The sequence below is a fragment of the Hemiscyllium ocellatum genome, chromosome 25, assembly GCF_020745735.1.
Source record: "Hemiscyllium ocellatum isolate sHemOce1 chromosome 25, sHemOce1.pat.X.cur, whole genome shotgun sequence".
Taxonomy (NCBI): Eukaryota; Metazoa; Chordata; class Chondrichthyes; order Orectolobiformes; family Hemiscylliidae; genus Hemiscyllium; species Hemiscyllium ocellatum.
Genome location: NC_083425.1, coordinates 8,302,612 through 8,323,894, shown reverse-complemented (window position 1 = coordinate 8,323,894; position 21,283 = coordinate 8,302,612). Strand labels below are relative to the sequence as shown.

General features: G+C 42.6%; 1 protein-coding gene across 6 annotated transcripts in view; it reads left to right on the top strand.

Annotated features, from left to right (window-relative positions):
- The window catches only part of helz (helicase with zinc finger), a 293,579-nt gene that overhangs the window by 166,337 nt on the left and 105,959 nt on the right, over window positions 1-21,283 (top strand). For all 6 annotated transcript variants that reach the window (XM_060844736.1, XM_060844735.1, XM_060844734.1 and 3 more), the window contains one exon: window positions 12,182-12,410. In XM_060844736.1, the coding sequence (XP_060700719.1) occupies window positions 12,182-12,410 (229 nt within the window). The remainder of the gene's footprint in view (window positions 1-12,181; window positions 12,411-21,283) is intronic.

The window sequence follows — 21,283 nt, the reverse complement described above, 5'->3', positions numbered from 1 at the left end:
AAGGAGGTAGAGAGAAAACAGAATTACAGACCAGTTAGTCTGACCTCAGTGGTGGGAAAAATGCTGAATTCAATTATAAAGGACGAAATTACGACACATCGGGATAGCAGTAACAGGATAGGTCAGAGTCAGCATGGATTTACGAAGGGGAAATCCATGCTTGACTAATCTTCTGGAATTTTTTGAGGATGTAACTCTGAAGATGGACAAGGGAGATCCAGTGGATGTAGCATACCTGGACTTTCCGAATGCCTTTGATAAAGTCCCACATAGGAGGTTAGTGAACAAAATTAGGGGCAAAATACTGACGTGGATTGAAAATTGGTTGGCTGACAGGAAACAAAGAGTAGTGATAAACGGCTCGCTTTTGGAATGGCAGGCGGTGACCAGTGGTGTGCCACAGGGATCAGTGCTAGGACAGCAGCTTTTTACAATGTACATTAATGATATAGATGAAGGTATTAAAAGTAATATTAACAAATTTGCTGATGACACAAAGCTGGGTGGCAGGGTGAAATGTGAAGAGGATGTTACGAGATTACAGGGTGACCTGGACAGGTGAGGTGAATGGACAGATGCATGGTAGATGCAATTTAATGTGGATGAATGTATGGTTATCCACTTTGGTGGCAAGAACAGGAAGACAGGTTACTACCTAAATGGAGTCAAGTTAGATAAAGGGGCAGTACAACAAGATCTGGGTGTTCTTGTACATCAGTCAATGAAGGTAAGCATGCAGGTACAGCAGGCAGTGAAGAAGGCTAATAGCATGCTGGCCTTCATAACAAGAGGAATTGAGTATAGAAGCAAAGAGGTCCTTCTGCAGCTGTACAGGGCCCCAGTGAGACCGCACCTGGAAGATTGTGCACAGTTTTGGTCTCCAAGTTTGAGAAAAAACATTCTGGCTATTGAGGGAGAGCAGCATAGGTTCACGGGGTCAATTCCTGGAATGGCGGGACTATCTTACGCTGAAAGATTGGAGCGACTGGGCTTGTATATACTTGAGTTTAGAAGGCTGAGAGGGGATCTGATTGAGACATATAAGATTATGAAAGGATTAGACACTCTGGAGGCAGGAAACATGTTTCTGCCGATGGGTGAGTCCCACACCAGGGGCACAGTTTAAAAATATGGGGTAGGCCACTTAGAACAGAGTTGAGGAGAAACTTCTTCACCCAGAGAGTAGTGGGTGTATGGAATGCTTTGTCCCAGAAGGTAATGGAGGCCCAGTCTCTGGATACTTTCAAGAAAGAGTTGGGCCGAGCCCTTAAGGATAGTGGAGTCAAGGGTTATGGGGATAAGGCAGGAACAGGATACTGATTGAGGATGATCAGCCATGATCATAATGAATGGTGGTGCTGGCTCGAAGGTCAGAATGGCCTACTCCTGCACCTATTGTCTATTGACTCCACTTCCAAGGAGCTATGAACCTGCACTCCAAGGTCTTTGTTCAGCAACACTCCCATGGACCTTACCATTAAGTGTATAAGATTCTAGATTAGAGTGTTGCTGGAAAAGCACAGCAGGTCAGGCATCATCCGAGGAGCAGGAAAATTGACGTTTCGGGCAAGAGTCCTTCATCAGGAATAGAGCTGTATTCCTGAGGAAGGGCTTTTGACTGAAACTTCAGTTTTCCTGCTCCTGGGATGCTGCCTGACCTGCTGTGCTTTTCCAGCACCACTCTAATCTAGAATCTGGTTTCCAACATCTGCAGTCCTTGTTTTTACCATTAAGTGCATATGTCCTGCTAAGATTTGCTTTGCCAAAATGCAGCATCTCGCATTTATCTGAATTAAACACCATCTGCCATTTCTCAGCCTATTGGCTCATCTGGTCAAGATCCTGTTGTAATCTGAGGTAACCTTCTTCGCTGCCCACTACACCTCCAATTTTGGTGTCATCTGCAAACGTACTAGCTCTACCTCTTATGCTTGCATCCAAATCATTTATGTGAATGACAAAAAGTAGAGGACCCAGCACCGATCCTTGTGGAACTCCACTGGTCACAGGCTCCAGTCTGAAAAACAACCCTCCCACCACCACCCTCTGTCTTCTACCTTTGAGCCAGTTTTGTGTCCAAATGGCTAGTTCTCCCTGTATTCCATGAGACCTAATCTTCCTAATCAGTCTCCCATGGGGAACCTTGTCAAATGCCTTACTGAAGTCCATATAGATCACATCTACTGCTCTGCCCTCATCATTCCTCTTTGTTACTTCGTCAAAAAACTCAACCAAGTTTGTGAGAGATGATTTCCTACTCACAAAGCCATGCTGACTGTCCTTAATCAGTCCTTGCCTTTCCAAATACATGTACATTCTGTCCCTCAGGTTTTCCTCCAAAAACTTGCCCACCACCAAGGTCAGACTCACAAGTCTATAGTTCCCTGCCTTATCCTTACCGCCCTTCTTAAACAGTGACACCATGTTAGCTAACCTCCAGTCTTCCGGCACCTCACCTGTGACTATCGATGATACAAATATCTCAGCAAGAGGCCCAGCAATCACTTCTCTAGCTTTCCACAGAGTTCTCGGGTACACCTGATCAGGTCCTGGGGATTTATCCACTTTTAACCGTCTCAAAACATCCAGCACTTCCTCCTCTGTAATCTGGACATTTTTCAAGATGTCACCATCTATTTCCCTACAGTCTATATCTTCAATATCCTTTTCCACAGTAAATACTGATGCAAAATGCTCATTTAGTACCTCCCCCATTTTCTGCGGCTCCACACAAAGGCCGCCTTGTTGATCTTTGAGGGGCCCTATTCTCTTCCTAGTTACCCTTTTGTCCTTAATGTATTTGTAAAAACCCTTTGGATTCTCCTTAATTCTATTTACCAAAGCTATCTCATGCCCCCTTTTTCCCCTCCTGATTTCCATCTTAAGTATATTCCTACTTCCTTTCTACTCTTCTAAGGATTCCCTCGATCTATCGTGTCTATACCTGATATATGATTCCTTCTTTTTCTTAACAAAACCCTCAATTTCTTTAGTCATCCAGCATTCCCTATACCTACCAGCCTTTCCTTTCACCCTAACAGGAATATACTTTTTGTGGATTATCGTTATCTCATTTCTGAAGGCTTCCCAATTTTCCAGCCATCCCTTTACCTGCGAACGTCTGTGTCCAGTCAGCTTTCGAAAGATCTTGCCTAATACTGTCGAAACTGGCCTTTCTCCAATTTAGAACTTCAACTTTTAGATCTGGTCTTTCCTATCCCATCACTATTTTAAAACTAATAGAATTATAGTTGCTGGCCCCAAAGTGCGACCCAATGACACCTCAGTCACCTGCCCTGCCTTATTTCCCAAGACTAGGTCAAGTTTTGCACCTTCTCTTGTAGATACATCCACATACTGAATCAGAAAATTGTCTTATACACACTTAACAAATTCCTCTCCATCTAAACTTTTAACACTATGGCAGTACCAGTCTATGTTTGGAATGTTAAAATCCCCGACCATAACCACCCTATTATTCTTATAGATAGCTGAGACCTCCTTACAAGTTTGTTTCTCAATTTCCCTCTGACTATTAGGAGGTCTATAATACAATCCCAACAAGGTGATCATCTCTTTCTTATTTCTCAGTTCCACCCAAATAACTTCCCTGGATGTATTTCCGGGAGTATCCTCCCTCAGCACAGCTGTAATGCTATCCCTTATCAAAAATGCCATTCCCCCTCCCTTTCTATCCTTCCCGTAGCATTTGTATTCTGGAACATTAAGCTGCCAGTCCTGCCCATCCCTGAGCCATGTTTCCGTAATTGCTATGATATCCCAGTCCCATGTTTCTAACCATGCCCTGAGTTCACCTGCCTTCCCTGTTAGGCCCCTTGCATTGAAATAAATGCAGTTTAATTTATTAGTCCTACCTTGTCCCTCCCTGCCCTGGCTGTTTGACTCATTTCTATTCTCAACTGTACCAGTCTCAGATTGATCTCTTTCTTCACTATCTCCCTGGGGTCCCCCCCTCCCCCACTTTACTCGCTTAAATCCTCCTAAGCAGCTTGAGCAAATTTCCCTGCCAGTATATGAGTCCCCTTCCAATTTAGGTGCAATCTGTCTGCCTTGTACAGGTTACTTCTACCCCAAAAGAGATTCCAATGATCCAAAAATGTGAATCCTTCTCCCATACATCAGCTCCTCAGCCACGCATTCATCTGCTCTGTCCTCCTATTCTTGCCCGCACTAGCTCATAGCACTGGGAGTAATCCAGATATTACTACCCTTGAAGACCTCCTTTATAAATTTCTGCCTAACACTCTGTAATCTCCCTTCAGAATCTCAACCTTTTCCCTTCCTATATCATTGATTCCAATGTGGACAATGACCTCCTGCTGGCCCCTCTCCCCTGTGAAAACATTCTGCACCCTCTCTGAGACATCCTTGAACCTGGCACCAGGGAAGCAACACCCCATTCTGCTTTTTTGCTGCTGGCCACAGGAACGACTGTCTGTATCCCAGACTACAGAATCCCCTAACACAATTGATCTCTTGGAAGCCGACGTACCCCTCGTTGCATTAGAACCAGTCTCAGTACTAGAAACTTGGCCATTTGTGCTACGTTCCCTGAGAATCCATCACCCCCGACATTTTCCAAAACAGCATACCTGTTTGAAATGGATATATCCACAAAAGAGTCCTGCCCTCAGTACCTACCTCTCTTACCTATCCTGGAGTTAACCCATCTATATGACTGTATCTGAGACTTTCCCTCCTTCCTATAACTGCCATCCATCACATACTGTTACTGTTGCAAATTCCTCATCGCTTCTAACTGTCTCTCTTACCGATCCATTTGATCTGATAAGATTCACATCCAACAGCATTTATGGCAGATATAGTCCGCAGTAACTCTTAAACTCTCTTTAAACTCCCACATCTGACAAGAAATACATATCACTGTAGTAAAGGCCATTTTTGCTCCTTCACAATCTACAGACCCAGAAAATAACACCATCTTATTCCTCTACAAAACACTGCCCCAGGTTAAATTAATAGTTATGGCTTATATTTTAAGATTAATCAAGAGATTTTTCTACAAAAACACATAATCAAGAAAGAAACCAATCTACTCACTACTGCAGCCTTTCTATTGGACAGACTTAAAACAACGATTAACTTATCTGATTCTGTGCTGTGAACTTCGCCAACAGTTCCTCCAAGATTAGTTGTGAATTTCACTGTTTGTTAATTTTCCCAGATGCACTCCGATGTCCAGCGATATATGAATTTAAAATAGCAAAGGCAGTAACTGTGCAGGTTCTCTCTCTCTCTCTCTCTCTTTCCCTCTCTCTCCCCTGCACTGTCCTCACCATGTGTTTCCTTTGTCTGTTCTTCTCCCTTTTAAAACTGCTGTTGTTTTGACATTTTTCCCCAAAGTTCCAAAACAATGCAACAGCATATAAAACAGGAATTGCTGCTCCTGGAATTTGAGGAAATCACCTCCAACACCAAAAATACTTCAAAAAAAAGGAGCAGCTGTTACAGCCAGAAATTTTTCCTGTCCTCCATCTTGGATTACCCCCTTATCCAACAGAAGTAAACTGTCTTTTTCTATTGTAGTCGTGTACTAAGAATAAAAAGAGTAATGTTTTATCCTACTTTGACAAAGGTCAGAAAGTACCAAATGTTTTGAAAGCTTCATTATTGAAGCAAGGCCCATGTGGTTTGATGTATTTCTGTGAAATTATACAACTTGCTTTCATGGTTCTTGCAGGGGGAGTGCATAAATTAGTTTCTTCTTGAGTTTCATTGTCACAAGCAGCATGTGCCTTTGAGGGTTGAAATTAATCAGAAGGGCAAGGATGGAACTTGGGAATTTTACCTACTGACTGAACCTTGTTGATGCAGGTTTTGATGTACCTGCAGGTTTTGAGGAAGATCATTGCTTATCTCCATCCCCTCCTGGCAACTGGTTGGAGTGAGAGCTTGTGCTAAGTGAAGCTTCCTTAAGAAAGTGTTAGCTTTCTTAATCTATTGTTGTCTAAATAATTTCATCAAGTAAAAAATGAGGTCTGCAGATGCTGGAGATCACAGCTGCAAATGTGTTGCTGGTCAAAGCACAGCAGGTTAGGCAGCATCTCAGGAATAGAGAATTCGACGTTTCGAGCATAAGCCCTTCATCAGGAATAAGAGAGAGAGAGCCAAGCCGGCTGAGATAAAAGGTAGGGAGGAGGGACTAGGGGGAGGGGCGATGGAGGTGGGATAGGTGGAAGGAGGTCAAGGTGAGGGTGATAGGCCGGAGTGGGGTGGGGGCGGAGAGGTCAGGAAGAGGATTGCAGGTTAGGAGGGCGGTGCTGAGTTGAGGGAACCGACTGAGACAAGGTGGGGGGAGGGGAAATGAGGAAACCGACTGAGACAAGGTGGGGGGAGGGGAAATGAGGAAACCGACTGAGACAAGGTGGGGGGAGGGGAAATGAGGAAATTGAACAGTTCATCAACTTTACTAACACCTTCCATCCCGACCTGAAATTCACCTGGACTGTCTCAGACTCCTCCCTCCCCTTCCTAGACCTTTCCATTTCTATCTCGGGCGACCGACTCAACACAGACATCTATTATAAACCGACTGACTCCCACAGCTACCTGGACTACACCTCCTCCCACCCTGCCCCCTGTAAAAACGCCATCCCATATTCCCAATTCCTTCGTCTCCGCCGCATCTGCTCCCAGGAGGACCAATTCCAACACCGCACAACCCAGATGGCCTCCTTCTTCAAGGACCGCAGATTCCCCCCAGACGTGATCGACGATGCCCTCCACCGCATCTCCTCCACTTCCCGCTCCTCCGCCCTTGAGCCCCGCTCCTCCAACCGCCACCAAGACAGAACCCCACTGGTTCTCACCTACCACCCCACCAACCTGCGCATACAACGTATTATCCGCCGCCATTTCCGCCACCTCCAAACGGACCCCACCACCAAGGATATATTTCCCTCCCCTCCCCTATCAGCGTTCCGCAAGGACCACTCCCTTCGTGACTCCCTTGTCAGATCCACACCCCCCACCAACCCAACCTCCACCCCCGGCACCTTCCCCTGCAACCGCAGGAAATGTAAAACTTGCGCCCACACCTCCACACTCACTTCCCTCCAAGGCCCCAAGGGATCCTTCCATATCCGCCACAAGTTCACCTGTACCTCCACACACATCATCTATTGCATCCGCTGCACCCGATGTGGCCTCCTCTATATTGGTGAGACAGGCCGCTTACTTGCGGAACGCTTCAGAGAACACCTCTGGGCCGCCCGAACCAACCAACCCAATCACCCCGTGGCTCAACACTTTAACTCCCCCTCCCACTCCACCGAGGACATGCAGGTCCTTGGACTCCTCCACCGGCAGAACACAACTACACGACGGCTGGAGGAGGAGCGCCTCATCTTCCGCCTGGGAACCCTCCAACCACAAGGTATGAATTCAGATTTCTCCAGCTTCCTCATTTCCCCTCCCCCCACCTTGTCTCAGTCGGTTCCCTCAACTCAGCACCGCCCTCCTAACCTGCAATCCTCTTCCTGACCTCTCCGCCCCCACCCCACTCCGGCCTATCACCCTCACCTTGACCTCCTTCCACCTATCCCACCTCCATCGCCCCTCCCCCTAGTCCCTCCTCCCTACCTTTTATCTCAGCCGGCTTGGCTCTCTCTCTCTTATTCCTGATGAAGGGCTTATGCTCGAAACGTCGAATTCTCTATTCCTGAGATGCTGCCTAACCTGCTGTGCTTTGACCAGCAACACATTTGCAGCTGTAAATAATTTCATCAATCTTCCTCTCAGCAAAATGGCAGTGACAGGATAAATCTGTTGATTTTTCGATACAAAACAAATAATTGTATAAAATCTTATCAAGTTTTATTTTATAAAATCATGAGGGGCATGGATAGGATAAATAGACAGTCTTTTCCCTGGGCTGGGGGAGTCCAGAACTGAAGGGCATAGGTTTAGGGTGAGAAGGGAAAGACATAAAAGAGACCTACGAGGCAACATTTTCAAGCAGAGGGTGGTACATGTATGGAATGAGCTACCAGAGGAAGTGGTGGAGGCTGGTACAATTGCAACATTTGAAATGCATTTGGATGGTATATGAATAGGAAGGGTTTGGAGGGATGTAGGCCGGGTGCTGGCAGGTGGGTCTAGATTGGGTTGGGATATCTGGTCAGCATGGATGAGTTGCACCAAAGGGTCTGTTTCTATGCTGTACATCTCTATAACTCTATAATCTTTTAAAATCTAAATAGATTTTGGTCCCCTTTTTACTAAAATGAAAAATCAATGCAATGGAAACACAGTATGTCTGAGAGTCAATGTGTATTGTGGAAAAAAAAATATTTCAGCTCAATCATTAACATCAGTGAGTATTGGATCCATACAGGTACAACTACATCTGCAGGGAGTTTGCATTTACTCTTTTGGCTGCAAATGTGTTGCTGGTCAAAGCACAGCAGGTTAGGCAGCATCTCAGGAATAGAGAATTCGACGTTTCGAGCATAAGCCCTTCATCAGGAAGGGCTCTTTTGGCCTAAGTCTGAAAATCATCCTACTCCGCAATGGATATTGATTATCTTTGCATTGTTATATTCTTTATAGCTGTGATGTGAAAGAGTAAAATGCTTGCAATTTTAAAAAGCCCTCTTCATGACCTTTGGTACATCCTATGTAGCATTACTGTAACAGAAAGAAATGCAGCAGCCAGTCTGCATTTGGATGGGTCCCATGCGCAGCAATGAGATGATCTGATAATTTGTTTCAGTGATGCTCTTGAGGATCGCATCAGTATTTGCTGTGGAAAAGATATGGAAAATATAGACTGTAGGGATATAGATGGTGACATATTTGCAAAATGTCCAGATTACAGAGGAGGAAGTGCTGGATGTCTTGAAACGCATCCCTGAAGCTCAGATCCTCCAACCCTGACAACATCCTTGAAAATCTTTTTTGATCCCTTTCAAGTTTCACAACATCTTTCCGAGAGGAAGGACACCAGAATTAAACACACTATTCCAACAGTAGCCTAACCAATGTCCTGTACAGCCGCAACATGACCTCCCAACTCCTGTACTCAATAATCTGACCAATAAAGGAAAGCATACCAAACGCCTTCTTCACTATCCTATCTACCAGCGACTCCAGGATCTGATCAGGTGTACCCGAGAATTCTGTGGGAAGCTAGAGAAGTGATTGCTGGGCCTCTTGCTGAGATATTTGTATCATCGATAGTCACAGGTGAGGTGCCGGAAGACTGGAGGTTGGCAAACGTGGTGCCACTGTTTAAGAAGGGCAGTAAGGACAAGCCAGGTAACTATAGACCAGTGAGCCTGGCCTCGGTGGTGGGCAAGGTGTTGGAGGAAATCCTGAGGGACAGGATGTATGTGTATTGAGAAAGGCAAAGACTGATTCGGGATAGTCAACATGGCTTTGTGCGTGGGAAATCATGTCTCACAAACTTGATTGAGTTTTTTGAAGAAGTAACAAAGAGGTTTGATGAGGGCAGAATGGTACATGTGATCTACATAGACTTCAGTAAGGCGTTCGACAAGGTTCCCCATGGGAGACTGATTAGCAAGGTTAGATCTCATGGAATACAGGGAGAACTAGCCATTTGGATGCAGAACTGGCTCAAAGGTAGAAGACAGAGGGTGGTGGTGGAGGGTTGTTTTTCAGACTGGAGGCCTGTGACCAGTGGAGTGCCACAAGGATCAGTGCTGGGCCCTCTACTTTTTGTCATTTACGTAAATGATTTGGATACGAACATAAGAGGTAGAGTTATCAAGTTTGCAGATGACACCAAAATTGGAGGTTCCGTGGATAGCATGATTTGGAGATGCCAGTGTTGGACTGGGGTGTACAAAGTTAAAAATCACACAACACCAGGTTATAGTCCAACAGGTTTAATTGGAAGCACACTAGCTTTCGGAGCGACGCTCCTTCATCAGGTGATCGTGGAGGGCTCGATCGTAACACAGTATTTATAGCAAAAATTTGCAGTATGATGTAACTGAAATTATACATTGAAAAATTGATTGTCTGTTAAGCCTTTCATCTGTTAGAATATAGTGATAGTTTCACTTCTTTCATGTGTAAATCACAAAACCCTTTTTTTTCAAGTTGCATTCTCGCGTTAGCTGTTAACAATGGTGATAGCTAGACAACATGTTGAAGGTGTTAGCCCCCTGTGTTCTCTGTCTCTGACCTGATGTTTAGATTGTTATCTCACTTTTTAGATTACACACACACACACACACACACACACACACACACACACACACACACACCCACATGCACACACCCACATGCACACATATATTTTGTGGGGTGAATTTGTACTTGCAGAGTTACATTGTACTTTGCTCAAAAACTGCATACATTCATGTCGAACTCTGAGCTCAAAAACTGCATGAATTTATGTAAAACTCTGATTCTAATCTATAAAGTGAGATAACAATCTAAACATCAGGTCAGAGACAGAGAACACAGGGGGCTATCACCTTCAACATGTTGTCTAGCTATCACCATTGTTAACAGCTAACCCGAGAATGCAACTTGAAAAAAAAGGGTTTTGTGATTTACACAGGAAACGAGTGAAACTATCACTGTATTCTAACAGATGAAAGGCTTAACAGACAATCAATTTTTCAATGTATAATTTCAGTTACATCACACTGCAAATTTTTGCTATAAATTCTGTGTTACGATCGTGCCCTCCACGATCATCTGATGAAGGAGCGTTGCTCCGAAAGCTAGTGTGCTTCCAATTAAACCTGTTGGACTATAACCTGGTGTTGTGTGATTTTTAACTTGTGGATAGCAAAGAGGGTTACCTCAGACTGCAACAGGATCTTGACCAGATGGGCCAATGGGCTGAGAAGTGGCAGATGGAGTTTAATTCCGATAAATGCGAGGTGCTGCATTTTGGGAAAGCAAATCTTAGCAGGACTTATACACTTAATGGTAAGGTCCTGGGGTGTGTTGCTGAACAAAGAGACCTTGGAGTGCAGGTTCATAGCTCCTTGAAAATGGAGTCGCAGGTAGATAGGATAGTGAAGAAGGCGTTTGGTAGGCTTTCCTTTATTGGTCTGAGTATTGAGTACAGGAGTTGGGAGGTCATGTTGCGGCTGTACAGGACATTGGTTAGGCCACTGTTGGAATATTGTGTGTAATTCTGGTGTCCTTCCTCTCGGAAAGATGTTGTGAAACTTGAAAGGGTTCAGAAAAGATTTACAAGGATGTTGCCAGATCTGGAGGATCTGAGCTTCAGGGACAGGCTGAACAGGCTGGGGCTACTTTCGCTGGAGTGTCGGCGGCTGAAGGGTGACCTTATAGAGGTTTACAAAATTATGAGCGGTATGGATAGGATAAAAAGACAAAGTTTTTTTCCCTGGTGTTTGGGAGTCCAGAACTAGAGGACATAGGTTTAGGGTGGGAGGGGAAAGATATAAAAGAGACCTAAGGGGCAACCTTTTCATGCAGAGGGTGGTGCGTGTATGGACTGAGCTGCCAGAGGATGTGGTGTAGGCTGGTACAATTGCAACATTTAAGAGCCATTTGGATGGGTATATGAATAGGAAGGGTTTGGAGGGATATGGGCCGGGTGCTGGCAGGTGGGACTAGATTGGGTTGGGATATCTGGTCGGCATGGACGAAGGGTCTGTTTCCATGCTGTACATCTCTATGACTCTAATAGCCATAAGTTAAGGCACTGAAGAATAATTTAAAGAATGGTATGAGATTTTTGTATCTACCGCAGAAATCAAGTGCGACCTTACTTCAATGTATCAATGAAAAGACAGTCCCTTAACACTGCAAGCTGCCTAATCTAAACCAAAGAGTAAGCCTCAAGAGAAGGATGTAAACCAAAATGTTTTGCCTTTGAAGAGAGTGCTGATGCTTTTTGTAAAATCAAATCACATCCTTAAAATTGAAGACTAAAATTGCAACTTTGAAACTATGCATATCAGTCATAAATTTACCTGTAATAAAGGTGCCATTAAATCAAAATGGCTCAAGTAGTGTGGGCATAAAAGGACAACATGGCTTCATTGAGTTAATCGCGGCCAACATGAATCATATGCAATATCTTTGTAGTAGCTGTGATCGCTTTTTTCCAGATAATCGTTGCTTTTAAGTTAGCTTGACTTCAAAAAATCACATGAATCCTTGTTTCTTTTTAATTTTTCAGGCAAGCAGTTTAGAGTCTTATTTCTCAGTACAGTAAGGACAAGGCATACATGCAAACATAAGCAAACCCCCATCAAGCGAAAGGAACAATTGGTAGAGGACTCCACCGAGGACCTGGACTATGGGTTTCTTTCTAATTACAAGCTACTTAATACTGCCATCACTCGGGCACAGTCCCTGGTTGCTGTGGTTGGAGACCCTATAGCTCTATGCTCAGTTGGGAGATGCAGGTAAAGTAAAACCATTTTCTTCAAGTTATTAATCAGAAAATTAATGAGTACTCACTGGTATAACTTCACTCATTACAGCCTCTAAATACATTTTTTTGGTTTATCTGAGAGATTTCTTTGATTCAGATCTTTCAAATGGGATGCACCAATTTGCATTGTGGGAAATTCAGTAGATCAGTGAGAATTAATGACTGATATTAATTGCGGTCCAGGTAATTTGCATTAAGCTACTTTTTCAGCCTTGATTCAGAGTGACAACATCATTGAGGGGATGTCCACCAAAACGGCTTCTTGACACCTGCATGACCAGCATGATCTCCTCTTTCTCGAACATAGTCAAGTATGCGTCCATGCACGATCTCTTGCAGCATCTGGCAGTTTATTCTGGGAGTGTTCATTTCCTGCAGGAGAGTTCAGTCATGTTACACACAGTGATTGAGCTTTGTTTGGTGAGATAGAACTGTTGATTTGCTTATTAACTGAAGATTGACATGTCTCAGTTTATAAGTCAACAATGCTCAGTATGGTGTGTGTGTATATATACATATATATATATATATATATGTATTTTATATATATATGCACGCACACACTTATCTGTGATAAGTCTTTGGATTTGTTTGATTTTACATAGAAGATAACCCATAAATCAACTTTAATCTTTCAGTACTGCTTACACTTAAGCACCTTCTAGCATTTATCATTATTATTTCCAAAACTGTACTTCAAAAGTCTATCTAATTTCAATTCTCCTGTTGTGGTTCTGTTCGCTGAGCTGGAAGTTTTTGCTGCAAACGTTTCGTTCCCTGGCTAGGGAACATCATCAGTGCTATTGGAGCCTCCTGTGAAGCGCTGCTTTGATGGTTCTTCCGGTATTTATAGTGGTTTATTCTTGCCGCTTCCGGGTGTCAGTTTCAGCTGTAGTGGTTTGTATATGGGGTCCAGGTCCATGTGTCTGTTAATGGAGTTTGTGGATGAATGCCATGCCTCTAGGAATTCCATGGCTGTTCTCTGGCTTGTCCTATGATGGTAGTGTTTTCCCAGTCAAATTCATGTTCCTGGTTGTCTGAGTGTATGGCTACTAGGGATAGCTGGTCGTGTCGTTTTGTGGCTAGTTGATGTTCATGGATGCGGATTGTTAGCTGTCTTCCTGTTTGTCCTATATAGTGTTTTGTGCAGTCCTTGCATGGTATTTTGTAGACTACATTAGTTTGGCTCGTGCTGGCTATTGGGTCCTTTGTTCTAGTGAGTTGTTGTCTGAGTGTGGAAGTTGGCTTGTGTGCTGTTATGAGTCCTAAGGGTCGCAGTAGTCTGGCTGTCAGTTCTGAGACGCTCCTGACGTATGGTAGTGTGGCTAATCCTTTTGGTTGTGGCATGTCCTCGTTCCGTGGTCTATCTCTTAGGCATCTGGTGATAAAGTTGCGTGGAGGACACTACAACACACACACTAAACAGGAGGACACTACAACACACACCTGGGTTAAAAACCTCTCCCACAGACAGCTCACAGACATGGAAAGAACTATACTGGCCAAGGGACTCAAATACAGCTACAGGGATGCCAACACTGCAGACTTCCTAGCAGCACTAGAATGCACACTCAGGAACAATGGACTGACAGAAGAGACACAACAAACAGTGAGACAAATGGTCGTACCTATGATGATAAGAAAACGACATACACATAACCTCAACACCAAGGAGAGGGAAGCACTGAAAAATGACAAGAACATAATCATACTACCGACAGATAAAGGCAGAATGACGGTCATCTTAGATAAATCAGACTACATCAATAAAGCACAACAACTACTTGCAGACACCAACACCTACCAAATGAAGGATTCCGACCCCACACCACAACTCACCAATAGAATAATCAACACACTAAGGAATCTACAAAAAAACGGACAGATAACCAAAGCGGACCAGCAAAGAATGAAACCTGAAAGCAACAACACCCCCAGATTCTACGGACTACCCAAAGTACACAAACCAGACATCCCACTCAGACCCATAGTATCACTACCAGGGACACCAGCATACAAACTGGCCAAAGAACTACAACAAAAACTGAAACACCTAGTCAGTGGATCCAAACACTCCATACAATCAACACAGGAATTCTTGGACATCATCAGGAATACACACATAGACAAAGAAGAAACCATGGTATCATTCGACGTGACGGCACTGTTCACATCAATTGACAAAACCCTAGCCAGAGAAACAATAGCCAACCTACTGGACATACATAACAGAACACAGGAGGCCGAACCTATCAACAAGGACGGCATACTTAAACTACTAAACCTGTGCCTCACCACACACTTTACATTCAACAATCAGATATATGAACAAATCAACGGAACACCCATGGGATCACCAATCTCGGGACTCATAGCAGAGGCAGTTATGCAAAGGTTAGACCATACAGCCTTACCACAAATCCAACCCAAACTCTGGATCAGATACGTCGATGACACCTTTGTAATCATCAAAAATACAGAAATAGAAAAAACACACCGAATCATCAACGCCACACTCACAGGAATACGATTCACGAGAAAAGAGGAAAAGGATAGCCAACTCCCATTCCTAGACGTGTTAGTAGAGAGAACACCCAACGGAGAATTCACCACAAGGGTACACAGGAAACCAACACACACGGACCAAGTCCTAAACTATGAAAGTAACCACCCCAACACACACAAACGAAGCTGCATCAGGACACTATTCAAAAGAGCCACAACACACTGCAGTACACCAGAACTGCGAAAAGAGGAAGAGGAACACCTATACAAGGTATTCGCCAAAAACGGATACCCACGCAACTTTATCACCAGATGCCTAAGAGATAGACCACGGAACGAGGACATGCCACAACCAAAAGGACTAGCCACACTACCATACGTCAGGAGCATCTCAGAACTGACAGCCAGACTACTGCGACCCTTAGGACTCATAACAGCACACAAGCCAACATCCACACTCCGACAACAACTCACTAGAACAAAGGACCCAATAGCCAGCAGGAGCCAAACTAACGTAGTTTACAAAATACCATGCAAGGACTGCACAAAACACTATATAGGACAAACAGGAAGACAGCTAACAAACATCAGCTAGCCACAAAACGACACGACCAGCTATCCCTAGTAGCCATACACTCAGACAACCAGGAACATGAATTTGACTGGGAAAACACTACCATCATAGGACAAGCCAGACAGAGAACAGCCATGGAATTCCTAGAGGCATGGCATTCATCCACAAACTCCATTAACAGACACATGGACCTGGACCCCATATACAAACCACTACAGCTGAAACTGACACCCGGAAGCGGCAAGAACAAACCACTATAAATACCGGAAGAAACATCAAAGCAGCGCTTCACAGGAGGCTCCAATAGCACTGATGATGTTCCCTAGCCAGGGAACGAAACGTTTGCAGCAAAAACTTCCAGCTCGGCGAACAGAACCACAACAACGGACACCCGAGCTACAAATCTTCAACCAGACTTCAATTCTCCTAATTCAAATCTCAAAGTAGATCTGACTTCAGCAGCTCTCTTGTTTTACGAAGGAAATGTAAGATGATAGATAGCAGCATTTATTATAATAGCGATTGGCAATGGAGAAATTTGTGTTTTGGGTGCTGGCTGATTTGAAAATTATGTGAAAGAAAGTGAACCATACGTTAACCTTTTCACTGAGTTTTATGATTAAAGCCCACTGAAGTTGAATATGGTACGTTACTCGTGACCAAGAAACCCTTCAATGAAAGGTATGTAATATGTTTACCATCCCACCAAACCATAGGACGACTCTTGCATTAGAGAGTGACGACTGGTGGTGTTTTAATCTGAGGGTCACGACATCTCAAGCTAGAGTCGAGGTTAAGGAGGTGTTCATCTTTATGGTAATGTCAGCTGGTATGTGAATTGAACACGTGTTGGTGTCACTGTGAATTGCAAACCCGCTATCGGGCCAACTTTGACACTGTGACTAGGCATCTGGTGAGCTTGGCAGAACTCTAGTGGTCAGCAGCATTGCGGCATCGTTGAGGTTTGAAGTGGTTGGCAGTGAGGTGGCTGGTGAGCTCAGCCAGGCAGCACTCTGGCAATCAGCATCAAGAGAGCAGCATAGGCAAGAGAACGAGCTGACCCCTCATGGGGAAAGCCCAGCATGGAGTATCTGCAGGCCCGTGGCTAAAGAAGAACTGTAATGCTGAACTTTAATCTTTCTTTCTTTATTTTTCTACATTGTACTAAGATTTGGTACCTAAGATGGTGCTAGGAATGGCGACGTTGTAAACTTTTCACTGTACTCATGTATTCCTGTAGTTGAGTGCACATGGCAATAAAACCTTATTCTAATTCTAAACTGAGCGATCATCATTTCTAGAATTTGGATTTCAACCAGTGACACTTGGTGTTGGTTACTTTTGTGAAGGTTTTTATTAAAAAAGGGGCCAAGTGTCTTTTATGGAACAGTAACTTAATCTGTCAGAGAGCAGGTGACTGTAAATCCCTTGGAGTGTTAATTGAAGATGGTGTGGAGTTTATGACACACAGAGTAAACATTGTAAGACAAATTTGCTTTTGGTTTAGAATGATCAAGAATTTATTTTACCTTGGAAAATCTAGAAATTTCAATCTTCGTTCTTTGAGCAGTTTTTGGAGGAGGCCTGACTGGGGTTGTAAGCAAAAAGAGTTTCTCTCATAAAAACAAGTATTGGACAGTTCAAACAAAGCCAGGTACCTTGGTTTAGCTTGTGAAACTTCCAGGCTAGCAGTGTATGGTTAGAAATTTGCAGATTTTTGGAGGTCTTGAGAGCTTTTCACTATGATGCCAAAGAGTGTTTTCTCTGGATTTGAAATGTAATGAAATGATAGAGTTGGGAAACAGATGAGATTTTGTGTTGCTGTTGGTTCTAAGATTGTCCAAACTGTGTTTTATATTTAGCTTGACTTGTTTTAGCTTTTCCTTTTGTTTAATAAACTTTATTGTTAAAGAAAATCTGCAGCTTTGGGCACCTACATTTCAGTGAATGACCACCACGTTAAATTTTTTAAAAAACTGTTGTTGCAACATGAGATACACTCTCCTTTATTTAATACCAGCAACACAGAAAAGATTTATCCCATGCAGTAATCTGTGAAAATTCAATAGGCCAAGAATTAGTTTATTTAAAATTAGCAACTTTATTTCTTAAAGTATAACAGAGAATAATTAGCAAACAGCGATTTACAATTCCTTACTGTAACAGATCTGTTACCTTCCCTTATATAATACTAGTCCGATAAAACTCCAGATTACAATTTACCAAACAAAACTTCTTATCTCAAAACCAGGCCGCTTTCGTTTTCTCTGAATTCTGGTCGTCTTTTCTTATTCGGGATTTCTGCTTCACAGGTTACTGATCGGTAAAGGTACCTTTTAAGAGAACTATTTTTTGGGCAGTCTTTTTACATGCTGGTGCTTGGCAGTTCCCCTCCCAACTGTTCAATTTTCCCTGGTCTTATACCCCAAAAGCATCTGATTCTATCATTGGCTTTTAAGATTGTCATTATTCTAAATTCAAACTGGATTGGAGTTTGGTATTTTGGGGCGTATAATATAATCTGATTGGCCTATTTTGAATCTGTTTTGTCATTTCCAGGCAGCCAGCTAATCGAGTTGTTTGGCCAAATGTTACATTATATTTCTTTTCAGAACACTGTCAGATAGTTCTGTTGCTTTTAACTCTCTTTAAGGTACAGTACACCCACATCTTCATAACGCTATCAAGCCAGATTTCTTTAAGGTCTGATTTATCTAGTAGTAACATCAGTTGGGATTATAACAATCCTGTAATGGTAAGCCTTTTCCTATTACATATTATTTGAAAATTATATTGGCTAAAACATTTCTTTCAACTAAAAAAAACAGCTTGACCATTTGGAAATTGAATTTAAACAAATCGGGTAATTCATCAATGAGAAATTTTGGGATTGTTCCAATCCTAGGAGACATTAACATTTAAAGAGAAATCCAAATATATCATCTTAGCAATCAATCTGCGTTTCAAGATCGTGCATATTTTTAAAAAAACATACTTCATTGTATAAAAGGATTTGAACAAAGTAAGCATGATTAATGTAACAATATGGCTCATGACTATGTACATTATGTACTCTAGTTTCCTCCTTGTATTCTGTTATAAGACATCAATCTTAAGGTTATTTTCTTGTGCACAGACCATAAACGTCCTGGAGTATTTTCCTCAATTCTGGTTATTCTGAGAAAAATCTTTCATTTGCTTTCCCTATAGATGTTTCAGTACTACCGAATAATTCAGCTGCTTAGTTAGATTTGCACTAAGACACTGTGAGGCCTGCCGAGAGGCTCAGTCACCAACTTCAAACTGGGCAATCTAGTCTTCTGTTCCTCGCACCGTTCAAACTGAGATTAATCTTTATGCAACTTTCATGTGGACAATGAAGTTAGTGTTTTGCTCTGCTTACTGTGTAGGTATATCTAATTGAAGTTTATTTTGGCTAATTTCTCTCAGCTGCAAACTGAACAAGTTCTAAACTGTAGTTAAAAACCTCTTCTAGCAAACACCCAGATAAATTGAAACAAAAGAGTTTTCCCACAACCCATCCATATCCATGAAAGTAGTCAGCAAACCTCGGTTTGAATTTGAAGCAAATTGTCCCTTCTGTCCCATTACTCCAACTAGGTAAAGCCACCAATTATGTTATTGCTCTGTGTCTTCTATTAAACAAACGTGGGAAACCGCATCTGCCATTTTAGTGTGGTGTTTTGGTAAAATCATCAAATCCCAGCATTCTAATTACTTTCGCAACAGTAATCTTCCTAGAGCTAAGCAGTACCTCTAAATTATTAACAACCGTGAACTAAACATTCACAACATTATATTGTTAATGAAGCTCATAGTAGGAGTTATTTGTTTGGCCATTATATCTCCACAAGCCAATATCACAGGAAACTCCTCCAAATCAGTGAAGAAATCTGAAATTTGATTTATTTTGCTCAGCCTGAAGTATGAAGAAAGATTTAACTAATGCTATGTAGATCAGTTAGCTTGCTCATACGTTAGTGAACAACCATATTATTGTATTTCTCCTGAGGGTCTGGTTTGTACATCTTATGCGTACAATTATTTCTGTTTCTTTTCTGATGAGGAGGGAGAATTCTATGTGTCGATCTACTAAGATTTATTTTGAGAGTTTGGTTTGTGTTTGATGTTAATTTGGTTTGATTGATTGATTTAACTGCCTGTTGTGATATATAAAAGGGATAAATCACAGCTGTGTCATTGGTCATTCTGTACTTGAACAAAACCGAATTGAAGCTTGAATCTACTTCAGTTCTGCAAGCATGATTGAGCATCTGCTCATCTTTGTGGGCATGTCACTGAAGAATGTGGCCTTATCAACATTTCGTATCTCAAATTAAAGCGATGATTTGATGTTTCAAATTACCTTGTTACAGAGCTTTCTTCTGCAAGAGGCAGATTTGTTGGAGCATTAGGTAGCCCTCAGACCCAGCTGGAAGATACAGAAACAGCTGGAATGATTTTAATAATTACCATTCCGCACTGATTGTAAAAGCAACCTGTTTAGAAATATATTCCTCAGAGTTTCAAGTTCACAGTGTGCTCAGTAAATACCAATTTACTTTTTTAATGAGCCAGAAAGCATGTAGATAGTCTTTCTTCCAGTATTCAATCCTGAAATAACAATGTATTTATTGATTCTAAATGCGCTCTGAGGACAGAGCACAACAAGTTTCACAGGAATGGGCAAACTTACAAAAGGTTATTTTAACAGAAAACTCTGTTCATGGGATTTGGACTTCACTGGCTAGGTCAACATTTATTGCCCATCCCGAGTAGGTCTTGAGAAAGTGATGAGCCAGCAACTTACGTTGCTGCTGTTGTCGTACAGATACTTGTCATTTTAGTGTCAAGACACGGGTCCAGGAGTTTCTTCTGGGCCCAGTCACCTTGAACTGCTTCATCAATGACCTATCCTCTGTTGTAAAATCAGAAGAGGTACTGCTGGGTAATGATTGCAGAGTATTCAGTTTCATTCAAGACTCTGAAGCTGTCTGTGCCAACATGCTGCAAGACCTGGGCACCACCCTCCGCTTGGGATGATAAGCGGCATGACATTTGCACAGCACAAGTGCTGGACTGTGGCCATCTACAATAAGAGACTGTCTAGCCATCGTTGTTTGATGAACGATAACATTATCATTGTTGAAACCACCATTGTCACTATTGTCAGCGGCTACCATTGACAAACATTTATTGGGAAAGATGATGATTTAGTGCTAATGCTACTAAATTAGTAATTCAGACACCCAGGCTACTGTTCCAATTCAAATCCCACCATGGTAGCTAATGGAATTTACATTCAGTTACTAAATCTGTGTAATGTAAGGCTATACTCTGCAAAGGTGACTCTGTTAACTTAGATAAATAGTCGTATCACCCCATTTGCCTCATTAATGTCCTTTTAGAAAAGAAAATCTGCCCTTACCCTATCTATTCTTTATGCTCGTCCAGGTTGACAGCAATTTGGTTGATTGTTAACTGTCCTCTGAAATAGCCTTGTAAGCCCATTCGAGGACAATTTGGAATAGGGAACAAGGCTATCCTTGCCACATCCCATGAAAGAATAAGGGAAAAAAGCACTGTGGCGAAAAGAGCAAGTGAGAAAGTCAAGCATCCTGCAGCAAGTCACTTACCTCTTGACTCCCCTTTCCACCAGCTACAAGGTATAAGTACTGTGATGAAATACTCTCCACTTTTCTGAGTAAGTGCAACTCTGGCAGCACAAGAGGGGACAAAGGAGC